The 24,879-nt window shown below is 38.4% G+C and overlaps 1 protein-coding gene across 1 annotated transcript; it reads left to right on the plus strand.

Moving 5' to 3' along the window:
- Positions 1 to 1,858: 1,858 nt before the first annotated feature.
- On the plus strand, positions 1,859 to 24,326 carry DYNLT5 (dynein light chain Tctex-type family member 5). Its single transcript, XM_069478043.1, has 4 exons — positions 1,859 to 1,977; positions 16,358 to 16,449; positions 23,120 to 23,244; positions 24,123 to 24,326. The coding sequence occupies exons 1-4, from the start codon at positions 1,859 to 1,861 to the stop codon at positions 24,324 to 24,326; spliced, it is 540 nt and encodes a 179-aa protein (XP_069334144.1).
- The last annotated feature ends 553 nt before the right edge of the window (positions 24,327 to 24,879 follow it).

Here is a 24,879-nt window from a genome sequence, read left to right on the forward strand (position 1 = left end):
GCCTCGGATTTTCTGTGCTAGGCAACGGCTACTGCCCCTGACATCAGCAAGAAAAGAGACTTGATGAAGGACCCTCGGGGCTGGATCTTTTGTCCCAAATGTCCTCCTCGATTTAGAATATACCAGTTCCCCTCCAGCTCGCCGCCACCCCAGAGAGCAGCGGGGCTCAGGGTGGCCCTCTGCGGGCAGTGAAGATGAGATCCTTTGCATCCTTTGAGCAGCTCAGAGGACCACATAGCAGCCAAGTCCGGCCGGGGCGGGCGGAGAGCGCTGTTTAAAGTCACCCTGGAGACTGGCCGCGTTGTGCAGGGGCAGTGCGCGGGCCGCAGGCAGAGGGAGGCCTGGGAGGCGCGAGCCACGCCGCGCGCCCTGTCCGCAGTAGAGGAGCCGGAGGTCCGGGAGGCCCCCGGCGGAGCTGCCCGGCCGCCCCAACCCTGCTGTAGGTAAGCTCTCTACGGAGTGCGTCAGGGCCGAACGGAGGAGAGGGAGCTGGGAAGGGAGCGGCCCTGCGATCTCTCCGCCGCCTTACTCCTCTTGCCCACAACGAATAAGAAAAAGTGACCCCAAATCTGAGTACTGGAAGTGGGCCTAGGCCTCTGGTCTACGCCCCGCGACGTGGCTGGGCTTCAGGGGTAATGCCCAACGCAGAGCCGGCCAGCACGGTCACCCCCTGGAGCCTGAGCAGCCGAGCCCTGGACGGTCTTCCCGTGGCTAGCCGCACCCCTGGGCATCTCCAGGTTCCAACCCTGGCCGTTCTTGCGAAGAAGGCAGCCTGCGGAGAAGCTTTGGAAACAGCCGAAATCAATGTCTGTGTGACTTTGGAGCGGGACCTGAATGACCCGCTTAATCAGGCTCAGTGTGTCTCTTTCCACACTCACCCTCATACACACAAACACAGACACACACACACACACAGGAGCCCGCACACAGAGCAACACACACACGCACGGGCACACAACAAAAGGGATGCTCACACTCACGTACACACACACACAGGGACACCATCACACACGCTCACACCACACGGCCTCCCTCTCCAACACACAATGCCCCTGTCCTGACACTGAAGACACTGGGTTTAGGGTGTGCTCCTGTCTTCCCTACCCACTGGACTGCCAGCTCCTTGAAGGCAGGGACTGTATATCAGTTCTATGTCTTAGTGTCTAGTAGAGTGTCCCCTGGTTAGGGCTCTCAGATTTACAGACTATGAAATAATTTTAACAAATTCCTAAATTTGTAGGTCGGCAATGAGAACATTACAGTTATAGTCTAAGTTCTGGGAAGTCCATGGCTTATCACCAGCTTTTAAACAAGCATTTGTGAGAAGGGGGTGGGTTTTCCAATAAATTACTTCTATAAAAGTTAAGTCCTATTTGCTCTTTACAAAGAAAATAACTGTTGCTTGAAAAAAAAAAAAACCCTTTGGGGGAAGATGATTCATTTTAATTTTTAAAGTAACAGTGACAACAACAAATATTAATAGCAAATTTTATCAAGATTAAATGGGGGGCAATGCAAAAAACATTGGTTTCTAGTGTGGGACAGCATTACACATGGGTTATCGTGTCTCAGTGAACTTGTCCCTTTTCGTCCATTAGGCATTTTTGCTATAGCTTAATCTCTGCTTACATGAGTTAAGTATATTATTGCATAAACAAAAGTTTTCAGAGTTATCATATTTCCAGTTATACTGGCCAGAATAACATGGTATCTATTGCTCTTGAGGTAACCCCACTTCCCCATTCAAAAATGGTAGAAAAAGTATCTGTACTTTATTTGGGATGAGTCTCTGTTATGCTAACTAAAATATTTTCTGATTTTTCTTTTGCTATTTCACAAAAGTCTTCTTCCACAGGTTATGATGATGTCGGACATTGCTAAAGACAGAGCAGCTCGTTCCTGGAAGAAAAGGGGGAGTGTGTCTTCGCTAAGTAGCCACGAGTTCCAGAGGAGGGAAATTCACGGACGCACCAAAGAGTGAGTGACTGAATGTCTAATAATGTAAATTTAATTATCAAATAAACAAGTTCATAATGTTTATCAGGAGCAAAAAAAAACCCATATCTTCAGGAACATAAAAAGAGAGACAATGGGCAACTACAAGGTTCAGGTCATCTTTTGGGGCCATATTAAAAAGAGAAAGAGAAAAATTTTAAGTGATGTTGCTGCAGGCAGCATTTTTCCTATTCCAAAGACTACTCAAAAAAATCCTCTACTCAAAAGAAATGGTGCATGCAATGTAGACCAGCTACACTTATATCTTATATGTCTCTTGAATTCTACTGTTCAATATTATATAACTACATAATTTTTGCATTTTTGTAATCAGCATATACATATACAATGCACTTAACATTATTTTACACAAACTTTGTAATTTCATAGTCTTTATTCATATATCCTTTTATGGCTACATAATATTTTATCAACTTATAATTCTGGGTCACTTAACCATTCTCCAATTATTGGGCATTTTAAGTTTGTTTCCACTTTTTTCCTTTTTACTATATAATTAAGTCTCTGCTCGGTTGCTTCCTAGTAGTATAATTAGTGGTTCGAAAAGTAATTACATTTTTTGGCTCTTGCTACATATTGCATTTGCTCTCCTAAAAAGACGTATTAATTTTAAATATTTTCATGGCATTTCTTTTTGACTGCTATTGGGAAGAAAACAGAACAAATTATCTGATGTAGCAGTCAATTAATTTATGTAATAAACTTTACTTCGTAACAGTTTCCACGGGATTACAGATTGTGGTATATTGGGAAACAGGAGCTGATGTGTCCCATAGAACAGAGACTAGAAGAACTGGAATAATAAGAATTCTGAAACCAAAATCTTTCTATTCTGAGTGCATTAATGTACTTACAATTCCACTTTCTTGCCCTGGAAGTTTGCAGATTACAAGTACAATGTCCCTCTTTTACTGACGGGAAACTGAATATAAAGGAATAGCAATCCCAACATATGTCAGAAGCCAAAGTGGGAGAATAACTAACCTCTGTAACTTTTGCTTCTGATCCACTCTGGCTGCTATTTTCAATATTTAAATGTTTGAATTCTTTTTAAAATTATTTAAAAATAATTATTACCTTGAATTCAACTTACTTTTTTCAAGAAACTATAATAATAATCTGACATAATTTCTATCTCCATGATCTTTAAAAAAAAACTCTCATCCAAAGACTAAGATATCATCCCTGTTTGCATAATTTTCATTTACTTCTTCCGTTTCAAAACAAATTAGAGTCATATAGAATCAGAGCTTGGTCAAGTTTAAAGAATTAGAGATTGCTCTGTTTTAATCTATTATTGATGAGGTATAAATGCACATTAAAAGTAACAAGATCACAAAAATCATTTTCACCAACACATTAGAATAAATTGTTCACTAATACCTACATTTAAGTGATAATTATTTGGGTTTGGACTCTTAAACAAAACATTAGAACAGATTCTCTATTTGCAGTATTTTCTTAAATAGCAAATGAGCACCTTGCAAGTCCTCTTGCAATGCAGAGGCTATTTGAGAGGCTGCTTCCCCACCTTGAACTTGTACTTGCTTTCTTTCCATGGTCTTCTTCACTCTCTAGAATCAGACAGCATGAGTGATTCTCCTTCACAAATAAGTCTTCAAATAGTAGAAAAATTCTGAAAGCTTAGTGGCTATCAAATGAGGCATCATTTTGAAATTGCACTGTTCTATGGAAAAATGTATACCTTTCATGTGAAAAATTTTTAAAACAATTTTCAAAAAGATACATTTCAATAGTAAAAAGCATATTCTGAAGTATATTGAGGCCCTAATACATTATCTCATTAATCTCCCCAGTATTAATCCTACTAGGTGGACATTATTTCTGCCATTTTATTATGAAATAATTGAAGCTTACAGGTCAGGTAACTTGATTTAATGGCTAGGATACAGTCCCAAATCATGAGTATGGTGTACAGGATCCACAGACCCCTGCCTACTTCCATGGCACCATCTTCCCCACGCTCCTGCTTGCATCCCACCCTCCAGCCATACTCAGTAATTCTTAGTGCTCCGTTTGGCCTCCAGGTATCGCCCCATGTTGCTTCCCCATGAGACCTCCATTTCTTGCCCGGAATGCTCTTTTGACACTCTTCCACTGGCTTTCTTCTCCTCTTCCTTCAGAATTTAGCCCCATGTCCACTTCTCCAGGAAGCTCTCTCTAATTATCCAAATATAACCACCTCTACCTCCAGACTGAGTTGGATGCTCTCCTTTCTTCTCCCACTGCTTTCCCCTTCTATGTGGACCTGTATTTGGTGATTTTCCTGTCTATCTTCCTCAAAATAATGTGTGCTTATTTGTTTGCCTTTCTACCGGCAATGACACTGAAGAAAGCAAGGAAGAGTAGGAGGTAGGCCTACTTAAAAAGCTGCTTTTGGGGCTGGGCGAGGTGTCTTGTGCCTATAATCCTAGCACTTTAGGAAGCTGAGGTGGGAGGATCACTTGAGGTCAGGAGTTTTTTTTTTTTTTTTTTTTTTTTGAGACAGAGTCTTGCTCTGTTACCTGGGCTAGAGTGAGTGCCATGGCATCAGCCTAGCTCACAGCAACCTCAAACTCCTGGGCTCAAGCAATCCTTCTTGGATTGCTCAGCCTCCCAAGTAGCTGAGACTACAGGCATGCACCACCATGCCTGGCTAATTTTTTCTACATATTTTTAGTTGTCCAGATTATTTCTTTCTATTTTTTAGTAGAGATGGGGTCTTGCTCTTGCTCAGGCTGGTCTTGAACTCCTGAACTCAAGCGATCCTCCCACCTCAGCCTCCCAGAGTGCTAGGAGTACAGGAGTGAGCCACCGCGCCCGGCTGGCCAAGGTCAGGAGTTTGAGACCAGCCTGAGCGAGAGCGAGACCCCATCTCTACTAAAAATGGGAAAAATTAGTCACGCATGGTGGTGTGTGCCTGTAGTCCCAACTACTCAGGAGGCTGAAGCAGGAGCATCTCTTGAGCCCAAGAATTTGAGGTTGCACTGAGCTATGATCATGCCACTGCCTTCATGCCCAGGCAACAAAGCAAGACCCTGTCTCAAAAAAAAAAGAAAGAAAGAAAAGAAAAGCTGCTTTTTGGGTGTGGTGTAAGCTCAGCGCATGTTTAGCCCTCCAGTCTTGGTTTTCATGTCTGCAGTCTTCTACAGCTGTAACTAATGCTCAACAGTGATCACCAGGCATAATAAATATCTGAAATACCTTCTGAATTGTGAAAAGAAGATTGAATTTATATTAAATATTGTTATTGTGAGCTGTTTTCAGGATTGGGTCTTTTTTATCTAGGTTACATTTTCAATTAAATGTAATTTTTGTGTTTCATTAAAGAAAAAAAAAGAAACATCTTAAGTTCAATCTTTTCCTAACATCATAACTGTTATCATGTTGGCATATTTCTTTTAGACCCACACATACATATTTTAGACCTGTACTATCTGACTACAGACAGTATACTACATAGCTGTCATCATAATTTATCTTTAATTTTGAATTTTGTTTGGTTTTCATTTAAAAAACTTACAGTAATAAGAAAGGTAATTGCTAACATTTATTGAGTCCTTACCACAGACCTCATTTATGCCTCATGGAAGCTCTATAACAGGGGTTGACAAACTATAGCCAAAGGGCCAAGTCCAGTCTGCCACCTGTTTTGGTATGGTCCTCTAGCTAAGTATGGTTTTTACATAGTTGAAAAAAAATTAAACAGAGAACAATATTTTGTGGCATGTAAAATAATAAGAAATTCAAATTTCAGTATCCATAAATAAAGTTTGTTAGGACACAAGCATGCCTATTCAATTACGTGTTCTCTCTGGCTGCTTTCACACTGCAATGGTAAAGGTGAGTAGTTGCAATAGAAATCATGGCGCCCACAAAGCCAAAAATACCTGCTATTAGGCCTTTTACAGAAATATTTGCTGATTCCTGCTCAATAAAGGTAGATGTTACTATCTTCCCCATTTTACCAATGAAGAAACATAAGCTTAGAGAATTTGAGGCTCCAAAGTGACAGAATTAGCAAGTAGCAAAACGGGCTTTTGTTTATTAGTCAAGTATTTTCATTCCCTGAAGATTGGCAAACCCTGTGTAATTTGCATTAGTAAAACTATTCTCTTCATTCATCAGAACCTTCTGTTTCCCATCTATGGGTAAGAGCAGGTATTTACAATGACATCTTTCTTGGTGGAAGCTCAGCTTTTGGCAGACATTGAACAGTGTTTGAACAGATGTGCTTCTCTCATGTTGTTAAAATGGAAACAGAAACCCTGAGGTCAAGTTACTTTCCCAGGATAATGTGACATAATACCCAGGCTTATTATGTCTGAGGCCAGTAGTTCAACTAGTAGATCAGAGCTAAGGTTGGGGACTGAAGATTCTCGCTTTCATCTCAACCAAAACTATAGTGATGTCATGTTACCAGAACTTTCTGTATGGAGCCCACAGCTCTCCACTTGACCCCACTGATGGCATCTAACACACTGTCGGACCACACTATGTGTGCTCCTTTCACTTATTCAGGATTAATTGAGCTTCTACTGTGTGCCACTTACTGTGTCACATGTTAGGCATATAAAAGGGGACGGCTGCAGGGTTCTAACCTCGAGAAGTTCATTTGTCAAGGAAACTGAGAGCCACCTGGTAACTTCTTTTTCAGAGTAGGCTAGATCTTTCCCATAAAAGTGACCAAAATGGAAAGGATTATATTCATTACTTCATTTGAAGTATCTGTTGAGAAAAGAGTACATTCTAGTCATTATACTAGGTAGTGAATCACCCAGAAATAATCCCTGCTCATAATCAAGTGGGAAACACAGTGAAAAAGTAATTTTAAATGTGATGAAGTTGTTCTGTGATTCCAACCTATACCACGGTAGGCTGCTTATGGACAGTTAAAAATGATGCTGCCAGGCCTGTTTCCTCACTCTGATCCTTAAGGGAGAAGGCTAGAGATCAGAGATAAGAGACAAGTTATATCGCCATCCACAGCAAACTAAAGCCCTCTGCATGATCTGGCTGAGACACAGCTTCCCCCATAAAGAGAAAAAGCTTGGGAAAACTGAAATGGCCATGTTCCCAAATTAAATAATAACCAAAACTGTATTGTATTTTATAGGTTGTTAAGCTATTTCACATACAATATCCATGTGCTTCTCATAAAAACTCTGTGGGTTAGAGAAGATATTTTATTATCCCCATTTATTTTTATAAATGGGGAAATGATGGACTTTTTGATAGATTGTGTTGGGAGAAACTGGCTCATTATATGGAGGAAAATGAAGCTGGATACCCTTTGCATAGGTAAATTCCAGATGGAAGACGGAAATGTGGAAAGCTACGAAGCTAATAGAATAAAGCATAGAAAAATGTCTTTGTGTTCTAAGAGTAAGGAAAGCTTTCTTAAGTAAGATCTCAGAATGAAAAATCAAACCATAAAGCAAAAAAACGTTAATAAATATTACTGCAATGAAATGTAGCATTTCAATTCAACAAAGGATATATTAGACACAGTTAAAAGGTTGATAAAAATATATATATTTTTTAAAATCTTGCATATTAACAATAAAAAAACCAGGAAAACCATTTTTAAAATAGTCAAAAGAGATAGCAATTTACAGAAGCTAAGCAGAATTTGAAGAGATATCCAAACTCACTTAAAATCAGAAAAATGTAAATTAAAACAAGATACCATTTTGCACCCACCAAATGGCAAAACATAAGAAGGGAGAATAATACCAAACATTGGCAAGGCAAATGAGAATAAAAATTGATACAGCTATTCAACAAAGAAATCTAATAGTATTTAGAAAATACAGGCATGTGCTTGCACTATAGGCTTTGCTTTATCAGACTAAGAGCCAAAGTTTTTACAATGGCCCACAATGCGCTTTGTGATTGAGCTACCTGACACCTCTGTAACTTCATCTTCTTTCACCCTCCTGCTTCCCCCTCCCTCTGCTCCAGCACTTTCTGACCTCTGTGCACTTTCTCAGACAAACCAGGCAGCCTCCGTCTCAAAAGTCTTTGCATGTTCTGTTTCCTCTCTCTGGTTTACTTTTCCCTCAGCCATCCCTCATTTCCTCCCCTCCTTCAAGTCTTTGCTCATGGAGGTCTATCTTGACTGCTTTATTTGAAATTGTATATTACAGCTTTTCCTCCACCCACTTTCAAACTCCCTTAACCTGGTCTATTTTTTCTTTTCTCTGTAGTGTTTATTCCCTTCTAACGTAATATGTCATTTACTTGTTTAGTGTTTTACCGTCTACTGTCATTCCTCACTAAAATATGTTTCATCGTGGCAGAGACGTTAGTTTGCTTGCTTCAGTATTATAACCCAGAGACCTAGAATAGTGCCTGGCACATAGTAGTCACTCAGTAAGTATTTTGTGATTGTTAAATGAATAATTGTTACATTACATTAATTCCTGATCAAGCAAGGTTTTTTTGCTCACAAACAAGTTAGGTTCACCAGTCCACTTATGTGTTTAGTCTAGGGTGACTGGGGCTTTCATCTTGTAGGCATAAGATGCATTTAAAGCAAACAGAAAAGTGCTTGTTCAGAATTTTATAACAAGGTGCACTTCTGCCTCCTTGCTGAAACTTTCCATTGTGCATCTATTTAAAAAAAAAGAAGAAAAACAGTTTCATTTGCGTTGGAAATCTGTTGCAATAGGCCACACCCCTCCGTGAAGATCTCCACGGCGTGGTAGAGGTAACCATGGTGCCCACACTCCTGCATCACCTCTCTGATAATTGCCAGGGCAATGTGTCTTTGAACCTCTGCATTCCTCCAGAAGCTGAAACAGAGCCTCATCAGCTGGACATGACCATGGCCTCACTTTCTCTTCAATGAGCCTTAGCTCAGTGGGCTTCAGACACTAACTGATCTTCCATCCACATGCTCAAAATTGTTGAATTTTGTCAATCACCATTCCTGGATTATCTTCAATGACATCAGAGCAGGACTTGTCACAGGTTGCATGGTTCATTCTCTGTCCTTCAGAATCATGCCTACTCTTGACAAATGTATCCCGCAAGAACATATTATTTGTCATTTTCTTGCCTCTTTCATTTTTGAAAATTATGTTGATCTTTCTTTCCATTATAACCTTCCTCTTACTAGTAAAATGAGGCTAACAATGTGAGTAAAATACCTCAAAACTACAGGCATACCTGCAGATATTGCAGGATTGGTCCCAGGCCACAATAAAGTGTATATGGCAGTAAAGCAAGTCACAGGAAGTTTTTGGTTTCCAAGTGCATATTAAAGTTATATTTATACTATACTGTGGTCTATTAAGTGTGCAATAGAATTATGTCTTTAAAAATTCACATACCTTAATTTAAAAAGTCTTTATTGCTAAAAAATGCTAATGATCACCTGAGCCTTCAGCAAGTGTTAATCTTTATGCTGGCGGAGAGTCCTGCGTTGATGTTGATGGCTGCTGACTAATCAGGATGGTGGTTGCCGAAAATTGGGGTGGCTGTGGCCATTTCTTAAAATAAGGCAGTAATAAAGCTTGCTGCATCAATTAATTTTTCCTTTCATGGAAGATTTTTCTGCATCATGCAATGGTGTTTAATAGTATTTTAGCCACAGTAGCACTTCTTTCAAAATTGGAGTCAGTCCTCTCAAACCCTGCCACTGCTCTATCAACTAAGTTTATGTAGTATTCTAAATCCTCTGTTGTCATTTCAACAACGTTCACAGCATCTTCACCACGAGTAGATTCTGTCTCCAAAAAAAAAATCACATTTTTTGCTCATCCATAAGAAGCAACTCCTCATCTATTGAAGTTTTATCATGAAATTGCAACAATTCAATCACATCTTCAGGCTCCACTTCTAATCTGCAGTTAACTCCTCCACTGAAGTCTTGAACCTCTCAAAGTCATCTATGAGGACGGAAATCAACTTTTTCCAAACTCCTAGTAATGTTGATATTTTTACCTTCACCCACCAATCACAAATGTTCATGGCATGTAGAACGGTGAATCCTTTCCAGAAGGTTTTCAATTTACTTTGCCCAGATCTATCAGAGAATAACTATCTATGGCAGCTATAGCTTTATCAAATGTACTTCTTAAATCATAAGACTTGAAAGTTGAAATCACTCCTTGATCCATGGTTGCAGAATGAATGCTGTGTTATCAGTCATGAAAACAATATTCATCTTCTTGTACATCTCCCTCAGAGCTCTTAGATGACTAAGTACATTGTCAATGAGCAGTAATATTTTGAAAGGAGTCTTTTCTTCTGAGCAGGAGGTCTCCACCGTGGGCTTAAAGTATTCAGCAAATCAAACAGATGAACTGTCATCCAGGTTTTGTTGTTCTGTTTACAAAGCACAAGAAGAGTAGATTTAACATAATTCTTAAGGGCCCTAGGATTTCAGAATGGTAAATGACCACTGCCTTCAACTTAAAGTCACCAGCTGGATTAGTCCCTAACAAGAGAGTCTGTCTGTCCTTTGAATCTTTGAAGCCAGGCATTGACTTCTCCTCTTTCCCAGTGAAAGTCCTAGATGGCATCTTCTTCTAATATAAGGCTGTTTTGTCTCCATAGAAAATCTGTTGCTTAGTGTAGCCATCTTCATCAATGATCTTAGCTAGATCTTCAGGATAACTTGCTGCCACTTCTATGTTAGCAATTGCTGCTTCACCTTATACTTTTCATGTTATGGAGATGGCTTCTTTCCTTAGACCTCATGAACCAACCTCTGCTAGCTTCAACTTTTCTTCTGCAACTTCCTCACCTCTCTCAGTCTTCATAGAATTGAAGAGAGTTAGGGCCTTGATCTGGATTAGGCTTTGGCTTAAGGGAATGTTGTGGCTGCTTTGATCTTCTGTTCAGATCACTCAAACTTTCTCCATATCAGCAATAAGTCTGTTTCCCTTTCTTACCATTCATGTGTACGCTGGAGTAACACTTTGAATTTCCTTCTAGAAGTTTTCTAGAATAGTCACAACTTACCTAACTGTTTGGCACAAGAGTCCTAGCTTTTGGCCCATCTCAGCTTTTGACATGCCTTCCTCATTAAGCTTAATCATTCCTAGCTTTTGATTTAAAATGAGAGACCTGTGACTGTTCCTTTTACTTGAACACTTAAAGGATATTGTAGGGTTATTAACTGGCCTAAGTTCAATATTGTTGTGTCTCAGGGAATAAGGATGCCCAAGGAGAGGGAGAGAGATGCGGGAACAGCCAGTTAGTGGAACAGTCAGAACACAAACAACATTGATCAATTGCATTCACCATATTACATGGGTGCAGTTCGTCGTGCCCCAAAACAATTACAACAGTAACATCAAAGATCACTGATCACAGATCACCATAACAGATAAAATAATAATGAAGAAGTTTGAAATATTGTAAGAATTACCAAACTGTGACACAGAAACACAAAGTGAGTACATACTATTGGAAAAACAGCGCCAATAGACTTGGTTGACAAAGGGTTGTCACAAACCTTCAATTTGTAAAAACTGCAATGTCTGTGGAGTGCTAGCAAGTGAAACACAATAAAATGACATATCCCTGTACATTAAAATCTGGCAAAATTGCTATAAACTAAATGGCCACAAAACTAAATTACCTTACCAGACAAGAACACCATCTCCTAATTGGGGAAGAGTTGGTGTGCTTTTGCTCTTAAGCGTAACATTCATAAAAATTTCTGTGCGTATTTTATCTCATATTCTACATCATGTTTTTTGATCACAGGGGCTCTAATTTTTATTTGTATTACCAGTATTTCCAACCTTGCCAGACACGTTGTGAGCAATAAATATTTGTTAAAAGAATGAATCAAAAACAGAAGAACAACTGATTTGTACCCTGAAGCTTTCTTTTTCTCTGTGCACTCTTAAATATCTCCACTGGGAGGCAGCACGTGACTTTAGTAACAGCTTTCCAAGGGCAGTGGGGGGAAAGGCACACTTAAGTTCCAGGCATTTCATGGTTACAAATAAAAAAGGAAGAGATGATATTCTGACTTTCTAAATCTACTACTTTAATGGCTCCAAGGCCAGTTGTGCATTCAATAATATCTCTTCCTGCAGCTTCAAAACATCTAGGTAATAATGGCAGTGAAAAGGTCTGCAAATGAGTTCTCAGTAATAATTAGATGCCATTGTGGCTGATAAGAATTAATAGAAATTATCATTATTATCTCTAACGGTCATAACAATAAGACATGCTTTGTATTTATTCCATGTAATTCAACGATTTGGTCAGTAAGCAAATTTCCAAGATGCTTTTAAGAAAGTTGGATTTCATGAAAGAATAAACATGTTCCAATTTCTTAACTAATTTTTTTTTTTGCCCCCTTTCTGAAAATAATCAGAACATGGACTATTGGATTAGCATGGGACATTTCCACCATAAGCCAGGTACAATATAGGAGGGTTACTTTTGTTATTTTGGACAATTTCATGCAATTACTTCTACATTCTGGCTAAGTCTGGCCTCAAAGATAGCACAAGTGATTCCAAGTATTAACTGAATTTTTCATTGAGTTTCAAACTGTTACTCTTCTCCCTGGAATCATATTAGTTCATTTGTTCAGAGTTTTCACCAGTAGTTTACTCCAAACATTTAGATTTTTTGCATCATTTTTAATCTACCTTTCTTTCTAAAAGTGTACAACTCTTTTGGACACATTTTGCTAATTGAAAATTTTTTTCTCCCATAAATGCCAACAAGCTGATAAAACACATAGCAATAACATTTAAAAAATAAGATTAACTAAAGTATTCCCTTTGTAATGAGATCATATGTCTAGAAGGGTTATCATTGTAAACCAGGGAAAGTCTGGTCATAGATAAATAAAACTCATCTACTTCTAATGTTGTGACAGAGACCCAATAAATTTATTGTGCCAGGTTTAAAGCTCTGGTAATTAAAATTATAAATTTATATTTTGAGCATCTCACATATTTGTCTTTGAAGATTTCAAAGGGCTTGAGTGAAGCTGTTTATCAATAGAAAAAATGTCCACGTTTTTCTAAGCTGGTATTTTGAACTGATACTGGTAATTTCCCAATTTAAAATACAAAAACTCTTTTTATTTTTTAAAATTTACCAAGCCCAAAGTTTGGTTTAATGTTACTTGCCCACATTGCAAGCATGTTTAATATTTTATCTCTTCCTTTCGTCTTTTCTGAAAGAATAAATATCTTATTTTTTATATTCAGCTTCTTTTTCTCTTTTTTTTTCTCACCCTTTTTCTGACCCATCTCATTCTAATGTGGAAACTGTCAGATCTCAGTTTTAAAAAATACCATAAACAGTTTTTAAAAGGTAAAATTTTCTTACAATCTTCCATGAAGGTATAGTCTTGATTGATACATGGTTAGCCTTCCAAGGTACAGAAAGCAACAGACTAACCAAATATTTTCCATCTGTATGATAAGGGTTATCAGGTTTCCAGCAAAATACCTGAAAGCTTACTCTTCGAAGCCCTATCTCCTTCACACAATGAATTCCAAGTTGCGTGTTTTATTATTTAGGGCATCCCATTTCCAAGTAGTAAGCTCTGTATTAGTTAGAATTTGTGTAAGTTATATCCAATGCTTCTTATAATAATGATTTTTTTTAAAAAAGAAACCATTTGCTTAAACAAAATAGAAATTTATTTGCTCTCAAAGAAGTCTGGAGGGAGGCAGTTCAGGAAGGTAGGCTTCTTACCTGTAATCCAAGAGGCCATTGAAAGACCCAAGATAGCTGCTGAGTCCTTGCCATTAATATCCACATTCCAGTCACCAAGAAGGGAAAAACAGGCTCCTATTGGTTGCATTATTTCTTTTGAAGAAACTCTCTCAGAATTTCCATCCAGCAGTTCCACCTTACATCTTAGTGGCTTACAAGCCACATGGCCACAATAGTACGAAAAGAGACTGAGAATTTGTCTTTAGTCTGAACAGAAATATTCTCACAAATTTAGAGTTCTGTTACCAAGGAAGGAGAGCACAACAATTGGAAAGCAAATGGAAGTCCTTGCTACAATGTTCATTATAATTCTCTTTATAGTAGTGGAATATTAGAAATAACCTAAGTGGCCTGGAGAATAAATGATTAAATAAAATCCAGAATGTTCATATATTAAGTACTGTCTTGATATGTAAAATATTGATTGCTGTTTATTGACATGGAAAGTTATCCATGATACATTTTTGAGTAAAGAAAACCAGCATCTATAATGATTTCATTTGTAAAATCATATATCTGAAATGATTTTTTAAATGTTAACAGTGGTTAGGTAAACAATAGAGTTAGTGATTTTTTTGTGTAACTTTGGTTTTCCTTTTCTGTATGTTTTGAATTTTTTACAATGAGCATACACTGTTTACATGATTACTATGGAAATAAAAAGGTACTGAACAAAATCATCTTCAGTAATTAAAAAAAAAGTCAATCTGCAAAACTTTCTGTGTGAACACTAGTTTTCAACCAGTGAGATTTTTAAGCTGCCCTGATGACATTTGCCAATTTCATAGTGATAATATTATAAAATATCCTGATTATCAAGCTTCAATAACACTGAACAAAGCAATGGTGAGGACTATTTGTAAAAATCCTTATTTGTTGTCTTGTCTTAGACTTCTAACTCCAGCTAATTTGAATTTTATACCACTTAATTTTTAATCTGATGTTCAGTAGAAAGAAATAGAGTTTTCATCAATACCTTCTGTGTGTTTGCACAAGTAAGTTTTAATTGCAGTAATTATTTCAGGTAGTTATTGCCCCTAAAATAATATTTTCATTCTGTCAGATATAATCATATACAGGACTTTGTCACTGTGAGAGGTAAATAGGATATCTGAAATCTCAGTCTGCCTTTCCTACACATATGACATTAAGCCCTTTGCCTCATTCACTTTATCTCTGAAATGGGTAGAATAATGACTCCTTCACTTACTTCAAAGGGTATTATGAAGGTAAAATGAGATAATTAATGGGAAATGTTTTGCAAAATTAAAAGTAGCATATATGATACTGGGGCAGACTGGCTTATCTTAGAATCAGGGGGTTTATGCAACATTGGTTTTTATAAGCAGAAGCTATCATCTTTGGTACCGCCCACAACACCTGCAGCTAGTGTGGCTAAACAAGTTGGTTGCTACTTCAAAGGGCAGCAGAAAATTGAGGAAAGCAGGTGTTAAAAGAATGAAGACTAAATCACTAATCCAGAAATCCATCATGAATAAAAGCAGCCACAATTTCTTGTATCACTTTCTTGGGCTGGGTGAGTAAAACCTTAATTGATCATGTAAATTGTATTGTATTAGAGGATTTTTAAAAATAGAATGTCCGTGATTTTCTTAAAATATCAATCTGCAAGAAAATTTTCAGTAATTCCAAACAGCTCAGAAGTGAGTATTTTAAACTCCTTGCAGAGAAAAAAAAAAAAAAAATCTCAAAAGAGTAAGAATAAATATTTCTTTTTCTTATTTAACTAAAACAAAAACATAGCCTGCTTGGAAAAGTGGTCACTGTGAACACACACATATTTATATCATCTCCTTTGAAATGACATCTGTCTTAACTTCCATTTTCACAGGTGGAGGAAATTGGGGGTTGAGCGTTGTAAGACTGTCATTAGTTACAGTTGAGTTTCCTCTGAACTGAGTTGAATTAAGTAGTGCTGGGGGGACATTAGGGGCTCCTCTTTGCTTGGGTCTCCTGTTTAGCACCTGGATGAGCTCATATTGCCTTGCTAACCAACCAACCATATTGCCTTGCTGAACCCTTTTTAATGTTGAAAAGGGTGATTGATGCTTATTGATTTAGGAAAGTTTGGGTGAATTGTGGTTTCTTTTACCACGTAGATGAATTTCTCATTTTTCTTTTTTATACTAAAGGGATTTTGTGAGGTGCGTACAATAGTGAATTGATAACACCCCATGCATGTGTAGACTTGTTTTCCAACATTTTAAGCTTCCTCATATATCCCCTGGTCCCATCTGTGAGCTTTGCTTTAAGAAGGGCCTTTGCATCAGTAGTGGAGACATGATTGGCGATGGGTTTTGAAACACGTACTCTGATACCTCATACACATAGATTAACCCAGAAACACTTTCTGGAAATCAGGTGAGCTGGAAGACTGCTGGGGTTCAGCCATCACATTGAGACTCTGTCCACATAACTTCTCTACTTCTTAATATTTCCATCTCTAAAATGTTTTAGATTTTAAACATGTCAGTGGGATATTTACATGGGACTACTTAAAATTTTCTTAGAGAAAACTTACAACTCTGTAACATTTTAGCTTCAAGTAATATTGTATTTTGTTATTATTGTTATAATAATGATTACAATTTGTTTTCTCCCTTGCCTTTAGCTCAATGACTACCGTGTCTTACATGGACGAACCTGGCCAGCGTGATGATGTCTCTCGCCTTACGGTTCAGATGGAAAACACCTATCAGTTGGGTGTGTTATTTTATCCTGCACCCCTATTTTAATCTTCTAATTTGGTGACTGATGTTTATTTAAAAATGATATTTGATAACCTGGCATTGTCTTCAATCCTAGCCCAATATAAGGGACTTTAATTAATTGAGTGATTTGATGCTGCTTTAGTTTCTTCCTCTGCAAAATGGTAGCAGCACCCGTTGCCTGGTTTTCTCTACCAGTGTTTCCCAAATACCAAGCAATTCCCTGGTGGCACTGATGTGTATAGAATATTATCAAATTAAGAAGTTCATTGGGTACTTTGGGGTGGATCTTTATACATGTATGTATACAAGAGCTGTCTAGAAAGAATCCAGCCATTGTTAATACATTTTTCATATTACGTGGCTGGAAACTTTCCGGACAGCCCTCATATATATGAGTTAAATGAAAGAGATATGTACTGATGTTTTGTCCAACAAAACCAATCAATGTTGTTGGTAGGTGGAGGAAAAAAACCTCAAGGCAAAGGCAAATGAGGCATAGTCCCCTGTTGATAGAGGTGTTTATCCATTACCACTGAGGTTTCAGGTCTTTGAAAACAAAGATCTTTGCACCTGCCCCTATACTCCCAGGTGGAGTCCACAGCAAATATCTTTTCCCATTCATGTTCCTCGTAGACCTACTTGTTTTCTCTAAATGTGTGCCTGCCCACTATTATCTGCATCCATGTATAATTACCGGTATATAGAAATTCCACAGAGACTTAGCAAGGGGCAAAGGAAGACTCTGTGGGCCAGGGTGATTCCATCTGTGGCCAGTTAACCCCAAGAAAATTATAGACCATCAGCACATCCCAATAGGCTTTGTAGCCAGTTTTCTACAGTAATCCCCAAGACTACATGGATTACTGCACTCCATAATTAGTCAATCTACTGGTATTTTCACAGTGCCTGTTGTGGTACAGCTAATATTTCTGCCATCCAATATACTTTTATACTCCTTCTGTTAACTTTATTCAGTTTCCTTTGGAGAAGCCACCCCACCACCACCATCACCACTTTTGGTCCCTAGCATTCTGCCAAAGTTGACTTCATAGATGGACCACTGATGATTCTGGGACAGCATATAATCATAGTCAATCCAGGCAAAGCCTTTGAGATTAAAGTCAGGAAATGTAGTTTGGCCTGTTGGAAAAACACATAAGGCTCTGAAACCCAAAGGAACGTAGGGGGTGTGACAGCTTCTGCCGTCTTGCCCCAATATGGAGCCTGAAACAGAGAAAACAGCTAAATCCTGATGTAATCTTTTGAGTCCTAACTCCTGTTAGCCACTCTTCGACTTTTCAGTTCAGCAAGCTAAGTTTGGTTCAGGTTTTCCCCCACTTGCAACTAAAAGTTCTTAGCCATTAGGTGTCTGTGACTTTCAGCTGTGCAAGCTGAAAGGGTTGGAATCAGATTTCAACAAGATAAAGCAGTTGAAATGGGAATCCTTATTTTTTTGTTGTTGTTCATAAGGCTATATTTTCACAACTTATTTCCTCAAATAAACAAACTCAATCATCTTATCCGTTTTAGAAGTACTGAGTATTGAACCAAGTTAGAAAAGTAATTTTACAAAATAGCTTAGTCTAGATACAATATTTCTATATTTTCTTAGAAAAGTCGATGTGAATTTTTTTATGATTAAAGTCTTTTATGCTTGACAATTCACTTCTGTAAGCATTCAACTAGCCATTTTACTAATATTCAATCAAAGCTGTATTTTCACTTCTACTTGTTTCTGGATTTATTTTGCATGTGAAAAGTATTCTGTGGGCCTTTCTTTGGTAAAGATTTTCTCACATGTGCACAATGTAATACTGGCCAGAAGAGTGGAAGAAAACATCAGTCAATCACCAGCACTGTTGTGTTTAATTAATTTTTCATTCTATTCAATCATCTGTTTATTCATCTAAACACATCTTAAATGGTAGCATTTATCTAAGTAAATTACAGCTGCCAACAATGAGATGAGAGATGAGTATAATTCAAGAGAGGAAGTAAGGGAATGGAAAAAGGAAACTTTGTTTCTTATAATAAAACATCATTTAAATTTTCTCAATTAATTACTGAAACAAGGGTGTAGAAGCAAATGCAGGCTGTGGAATCTGGTTGTATCTAAATTACAATACTATTAATAGTTTTGGTAATTCATCGGTAAAGGATGGCAAGGTATTTAACATTCTTGAATCTCAGTTTCTTCATCTGTAAATAAGGATAATAGTCTATACCACATAGGGATGCTGTGAGAATCGAAGTAATATGTATATATACATATATTACTTCATTCAATATAAATATTAGTACATATTTAAATTGCTTCTCCATTCATTATGTTATTGCTCCTGAAAGTGACTGCCTCTGGGACCTTACCATAGATCACTAAGAATAAAAAGTCTCCCATGATATTCAATGTAACTTCGTATTAATTATGGAATAAGTTTTCCACAGGAATCTCCTCTGGAGTAGTACCCGATGCTTTTAAAACATTGACTATGAGCACCAGGTGAGACTAGAGCTGCTGGCGGCCATCTTTGCTGTCACGTCAAGACAGCCTGCCTGAGAATGAAGCTAACATAATGGAAAGTGGATCCTAAATATTGAGAGAGAGAGGGATCATTTGCGTTCAGCTTTCATGAGGTGCTCAAGCCCTGTCTCTGGTATCAGGTTTTCTTGGACAGAAGTCAGTCTGTTCACACTGACTTTGTGCCACCCCATGGGGTCCTTCCTGACCATGAGGGGCCTCATTGTCACTCCTTACATCCTCTCCCATCTTGCTGCCTTCTCAGCAAGGGAAATGCCCATCCCTTCCTTCAGAATGCAGTCATCACAATAACAGCAATAACACTAACAAGGAAAATGTCTCATGAGTGTTTTATTGTGTAGTAGGCACTGCTCTAAACATTTTTAACATTTTATCTCACTTAATCCTAACAAAAAATATTAGTATAATAATTCTTATCATCCCATTTTGGAGGAGTTGAGACACACATATGTTAAGTAATGGTATCTTTATTTTTCTTATATCTATTTTTAAGGACAAATTTTGTTTTGTTTTTAATTTTTGTGTTTTTTGGTCCTGACCCCTTCAGGTCTTTGCCTTTTGGTTTCTAAAACATTTTTTCCTCCTAAGGAAACAAAAACCCCTCAAAATAAATAAGAAGAAAACCTTTGCCATTCACATGAGTTGACTCTGAAGGTAGCTCTAGAAGCTCATTTTAGAAGTCAGAAGCTGACTTCTCTATGATTGCATCTCAGCATCCCACTCTGAGCAAGGCAATGCATGATTCTGGGTGTACAGAAGAAAGATCACAAACAAAGAACATTTCATTACTATATTTCAAAATATTTTCAAAATGGAATCTGGTTAATGAATTTTTTTTAACTAAGCAAAGTATGGAAAGGACATTGGTACACCTGGACAATGGGAAAGAAACAGAGATTCAAGTGCCACTGAGATTCTCTCTTTCCCCCGCTAACCTATGTGTGGGCTTCCTTCTCTCACTGTGGCCTGGCCTCCTTCCCCCCATAAAAAACACAGCCTCCAGCAGTTCCTAAGGGTCACACGTCATAACTTTTGCCAACAGAAAGAGGCTGACTCTTTTTTCCTAGTTCCAGTTTAAAATAAAAATTCCAAGAAAGGACTCCAAGTGGCATGGCCTGGGGCAGTGTCACCCCTGGGTCAGCCAGCCAGGCCCTGGACTTGGGCTCACAGGAGGTAATGGTAGATCCTATGAAACACGTGGTTAAAGTAGGAAAAGGACCAGTTCCTAGAAAGAGAGATGCTGGTCCCAAATGAAAGGGAGAAATATTACGCAGATAAAATAATCTACACTAAAGGAATTCTCTATTTTCTAAATGGAGCAATGCTTATAAGTAGCTATAATGCAAGACAGAATTAAGTTCCATGTGATATAGAACAAGTAAGGTACATGTGCTTGTAGGAGAGAGTGAAAAGAAGAAGGGTATTGATCTAAAGCAGTGGTCCCCAACCTTTTTGGCACCAGGGACTGGTTTCATGGAAGACGGTTTCTTCATGGACCAGGATTGGGGGGATGGTTTCAGGATGTTTCAAGCACATTATATTTATTGTGCAATCAAACCTCTCTGTTAATGATAATCTGTATTTGCAGCCATTCCCCAGCGCTAGCATCACCACCTCAGCTCCACCTCAGATCATCAAGCATTAGATTCTCATAAGGAGCTCTCAACCTAGATCCCTCGCATGCGCAGTTTATAGTAGGGTTCACGCTCCTATGAGAATCTAATGCTGCCGCTGATTCGACAGGAGGCGGGAGCTCAGGCAGTGATGCCAGCGATGGGAATCGCTGTAGATACAGATGAAGCTTGGCTGGCTTGCTCACTGCTCACCTCCTGCCGTGCGGCACGGTTCCTAATAGGCCAAGGACAGGTACCGGTCCACGGCCCAGGGGTTGGGGACCACAGATCTAAAGGAAATAATGTACTTAATTTAGTCTAGGCTGATGATATCCTCTTTAAATTTCTTAAACAGAAAAGGGGAAATCACCCCCAAGCCTAGCTCCATTTCACAGCAGCATGCAAGCACTTCACAGAGGGCTGTAAGTACAGCTTGCTTTCAGGGCACCTGTATCTGCTACCCTGTCTCTGACCCCAGGAAGCAGGAGCAAACAGGACCAGCCATTCACAGGTTTGTGACAGTTTGTCTCTGGCCTGTAGAACAGAGATTCCTGCTGAATAAATATTGTGGGTAAATATTAGAGTCATTGTATCCAATGTCTCCACTTTACATGTCCAGATTCATTCCTCACTCTGACTTAAATAAAATTGAACAACTCTTATATTCTCAGCAAAATAAAAATACTATTTATTGAGCCTCAGGCGGCTGGCCTAACAGTACTCCAGTCACAGCTGCAACCTTCTGGTTAAGTTCAGCCAATGGGAAACTTCAGCAGGAAGGCAGAGAAAGGAGGAGTGTGAGCTCGGGGTATTTACTTCTCTGGCTCCCTGCCTGTGGGTTCCTCTCAGACTGGTTACATCCTTCAACCAAAGGACATAAGCTGCTCTCAAGGGAGAGCTTCCTAGATTGAGGAATCTAGGAAGGGAGCTCTGGGTCCCAGAAGAGTCCCAGAGCTCCCTTCCTAGATTCCTCAATCCTGGGGAGCAGGGGCGGCGGGGGGGGAGTGACACCCTCACTTCCACTAGCTGAGGGGGACTGCGCTATCCCTCGTGATTTCCTACATCCCACTCAGACCTTCCTGCAGAGTGCCTTTGTTAACCCTCCTGGAATAGTCCTAAGTTTAGTGTGCCCTGTTTCCTTTGACCCTGATTGACACAGTCATTAAAAATTAACACATTAATATATACCGATGACTATTCAAAGAGAATTGGATATAATTCTTGATCTCCTTCCTTCATCTTTATCAATTCAACAAATGATTGAGCCTCCGTATGCCGGGCCTTGGGCACATGTGTGTGTCATGCAGTGACGTGAGCATATAACCAGAGGGATGGCTGTATGCTGATATTCCTGTGGTGCAGGATAAAGAAGATCTATCCTAAGCTTCTGCTGTGATCATGGATGAAATGTGGTCGAGGATATAAGCTCTGGTGTCAGATAAGCCTGGGTGGGTACTCCAGCTCTACCACGGTGTGATGCTGGGCAGGCTACTCAAAGTATTTAAACCTCTGTTTCCTCATCTGCAAAATGGAGATAACAGTGAGATACATTCTGAGGTTTATTGGAAGGTTATATAAGATGATAAATATGAAGTGCTTATTACAGTGCCTGACATGTAGAAAATGCTCAATAAAAAGTAGCCATTATTTGTATTAATATAATGATTATTATCTATAAAATTTTAAATTCTATTTAAATTCAGAAATCATACATTTAGAGTTTCTTATGCCTTTAGAATTGTGTTACTATTAGACTCTGAGGAGGATAAAAGCCAATGTCGCTAACCATTTCACTGGAGAGACACGCAGGCATGCCTTAGTATTGTCAAGTGGATCAGGAGCCAGGATAGCGGCGGGGACCCAGTGCATGGGGAGTAGGGAGAAGAGAGGGACAGTTTCTACCTGAGGGGAGGAGGAAGGCTACCTGGCGAAGAAGACATTTGAGCTGGACTTGAAACATGAGTGGCTATTTGTTAGATGATCAAGATGGGGAATGATGTTCCTTCCATTTGAAAAAAAGAGCAAGAGCAAAGACACATGAGCACCCTTTAAAGACAGATGGAGCCCTTGAGGCTGCAGGTGGACAGCTGTGGTGGTGGGAGGAGAAGCCCTGGCTTGAGTAGACCTCTTGAAGGGGGAGTGTCACTTAAAATCCAGTAGGTAGATTGAAGGCGGAGATATAAGAGATGGAGAGCCAGTTAGGAAGCTGCGGAGACTTTGAAGTAAGCCACTAACAGAGAGGTCTGGAAGGAAGAGACTTTCAATGTCAAACCCCAACAGAATTGAACACACTTGTTAGGTTGTCCAGGAAGTGTATGAGTCTATTGTTTCCTTGTCCACTCCCAGAGAACTTTATGCGAAACCTAATTAGGACCCATTGTTCCTTAAATAGAGACCACCCAGAAGGTTAAATGGCTCTGCAGGCTTCCATACTCTTGTGATTAACCTATGGGGTGGAGGGATATGATTTGAAATTACTTTTTAGAAAGAAATTCCTTGTGTATTTTCAGGTCCTCCCAAACATTTTCCTGTGGTCACTGTCAATCATATTTTGAAAGATGTCTTAACTAACTATCTGCAAGAAGAAGAATATGAACCAGAGCTCTGCAGACAGATGACTAAAACGATTGCCGAGGTACATGTGTGATTTGCACAAAGTGTTAACAATAAATAGCTAGAATATTTGCTGAAAGCATGACCCACCCTCTACTTTTGATGAAGGGAATTAATGTGTAGTAACAGTTAGAATGTATATTTATATTTTATGAAAATATTTATTAGGTCATATTCTGTGTGTGTGTGTGTCTATGTGTGTAAAAAGCCTTTGTCTAAAACAATCAAGTGCATCATTTGCATGTGTTTTATAACAAGTCTATAAAAATGGCCCATTTATAAAAATATTTTTTGTAAAAGATACAGAATTTTAATGATTTTTTTTCTCTTCACCAAGGCTGTTTCTCTGAGTGCTATCGAATACAGACATTGTGGTCTTTAAGTACATTTCTATTTTTATCAACCAAAGTGCTGGCCCTTCATCAAGGTTTTCTCTACTTTCTTTTTTGTTATTATATAATAAACTTTTTAATAAACATTCATGATTAGTCATAATACAACAGAGTCCAGAAACATGGTCCCTTAATTAGACATAAACAAGACAGTATAACTCCAATGCCAACATTCTTTGAAGGGAAGCCATCTTAACATAGATTTTCAAAGAATGTAATAATTCATTAAATTCTGTGCTCTGGATTATAATTTTTCCATGTACCTTAGAGAATGTAGGTTTGTTGCTGGTGTAATCATTTTGTCCTTGAATGTTCTGTCTCATAAGGGTAGCACTTGAAGGAAATGATAGTTATGGTTCTACAACAATTACTAAAAGTATGTACGATGCATCATGCTCTCTTCTTAAATTAAATCTCCTATATTTATAAGAAAAGTTAAGCATTTGTTAGTTTCAATTTGGCTAAGTGAGGACCCATCCTCCTTTTTTTTTTTTTTTTTAATTTCTAGGTTATTAAAGCCCAGGTCAAGGACTTGGTGATTCCACGGTACAAACTAATTGTGATTGTTCACATTGGACAACTGAACAGTCAGAGCATATTTATTGGAAGCAGATGCCTCTGGGATCCTAAAAGTGATACCTTTTCATCGTATGTGTTCAGAAATTCTTCTCTCTTTGCTCTTGCAAATGTCTATGCAGTTTACCTTGAGTGATTGAAAATAAGAAATCTAGTTCTTCCTTTTTAATATCATGAAACAGGCTGTATCTCTGTACACAAAAGTTTTACTGCCAAAAACTTTGAGAAAGAAACACACTAATATTTCAAACAAAGTGAAGCTTTTGAACTTTTTTCATACTCTTGTAAGGATTGGGGGAGGGGAGGATGGCACGAGAAAAGAATCTTGTTTTTGGAACTCAGTCTTCGTTTTGCGTAGATGTAGATTCTTATTGCATATTACTTTTGGTACTAATTATTTTAATTACTCTTTAATTAGAGAGTTAGAATTTCCTGCATTATTTTTTTAATGAAGAGAAGTTTTAAAAAAACATGGCTATATACCCTGACCAATCAATAATACTAGAGTATTCAACATGGTAGACACCATACACAAATGATAAATAATATGCCTCAGTGCTGCATATGAAAGAATACTGGTTTTCATTTTGCACTTAATAAATTGAGCAGCATTCATTAAGTGCAATTATTGTTACATGTACCTGACAGTTGAAACTGCTGAGATAGAATTAATGGCTTTATAACAATTA

Source organism: Eulemur rufifrons, chromosome 8 (assembly GCF_041146395.1).
Source record: "Eulemur rufifrons isolate Redbay chromosome 8, OSU_ERuf_1, whole genome shotgun sequence".
NCBI classification, from domain to species: domain Eukaryota; kingdom Metazoa; phylum Chordata; class Mammalia; order Primates; family Lemuridae; genus Eulemur; species Eulemur rufifrons.

Bases quoted from the DNA above. Each gene is read 5' to 3' on its own strand.
- DYNLT5 (XM_069478043.1), top strand. From the start codon at position 1,859: ATGATGATGTCGGACATTGCTAAAGACAGAGCAGCTCGTTCCTGGAAG. The intron at 16,450-23,119 runs GTGTGTTATTTT...GTGTATTTTCAG, and splicing joins GGAAAACACCTATCAGTTGG to GTCCTCCCAAACATTTTCCT. The intron at 23,245-24,122 runs GTACATGTGTGA...TTTAATTTCTAG, and splicing joins TGACTAAAACGATTGCCGAG to GTTATTAAAGCCCAGGTCAA.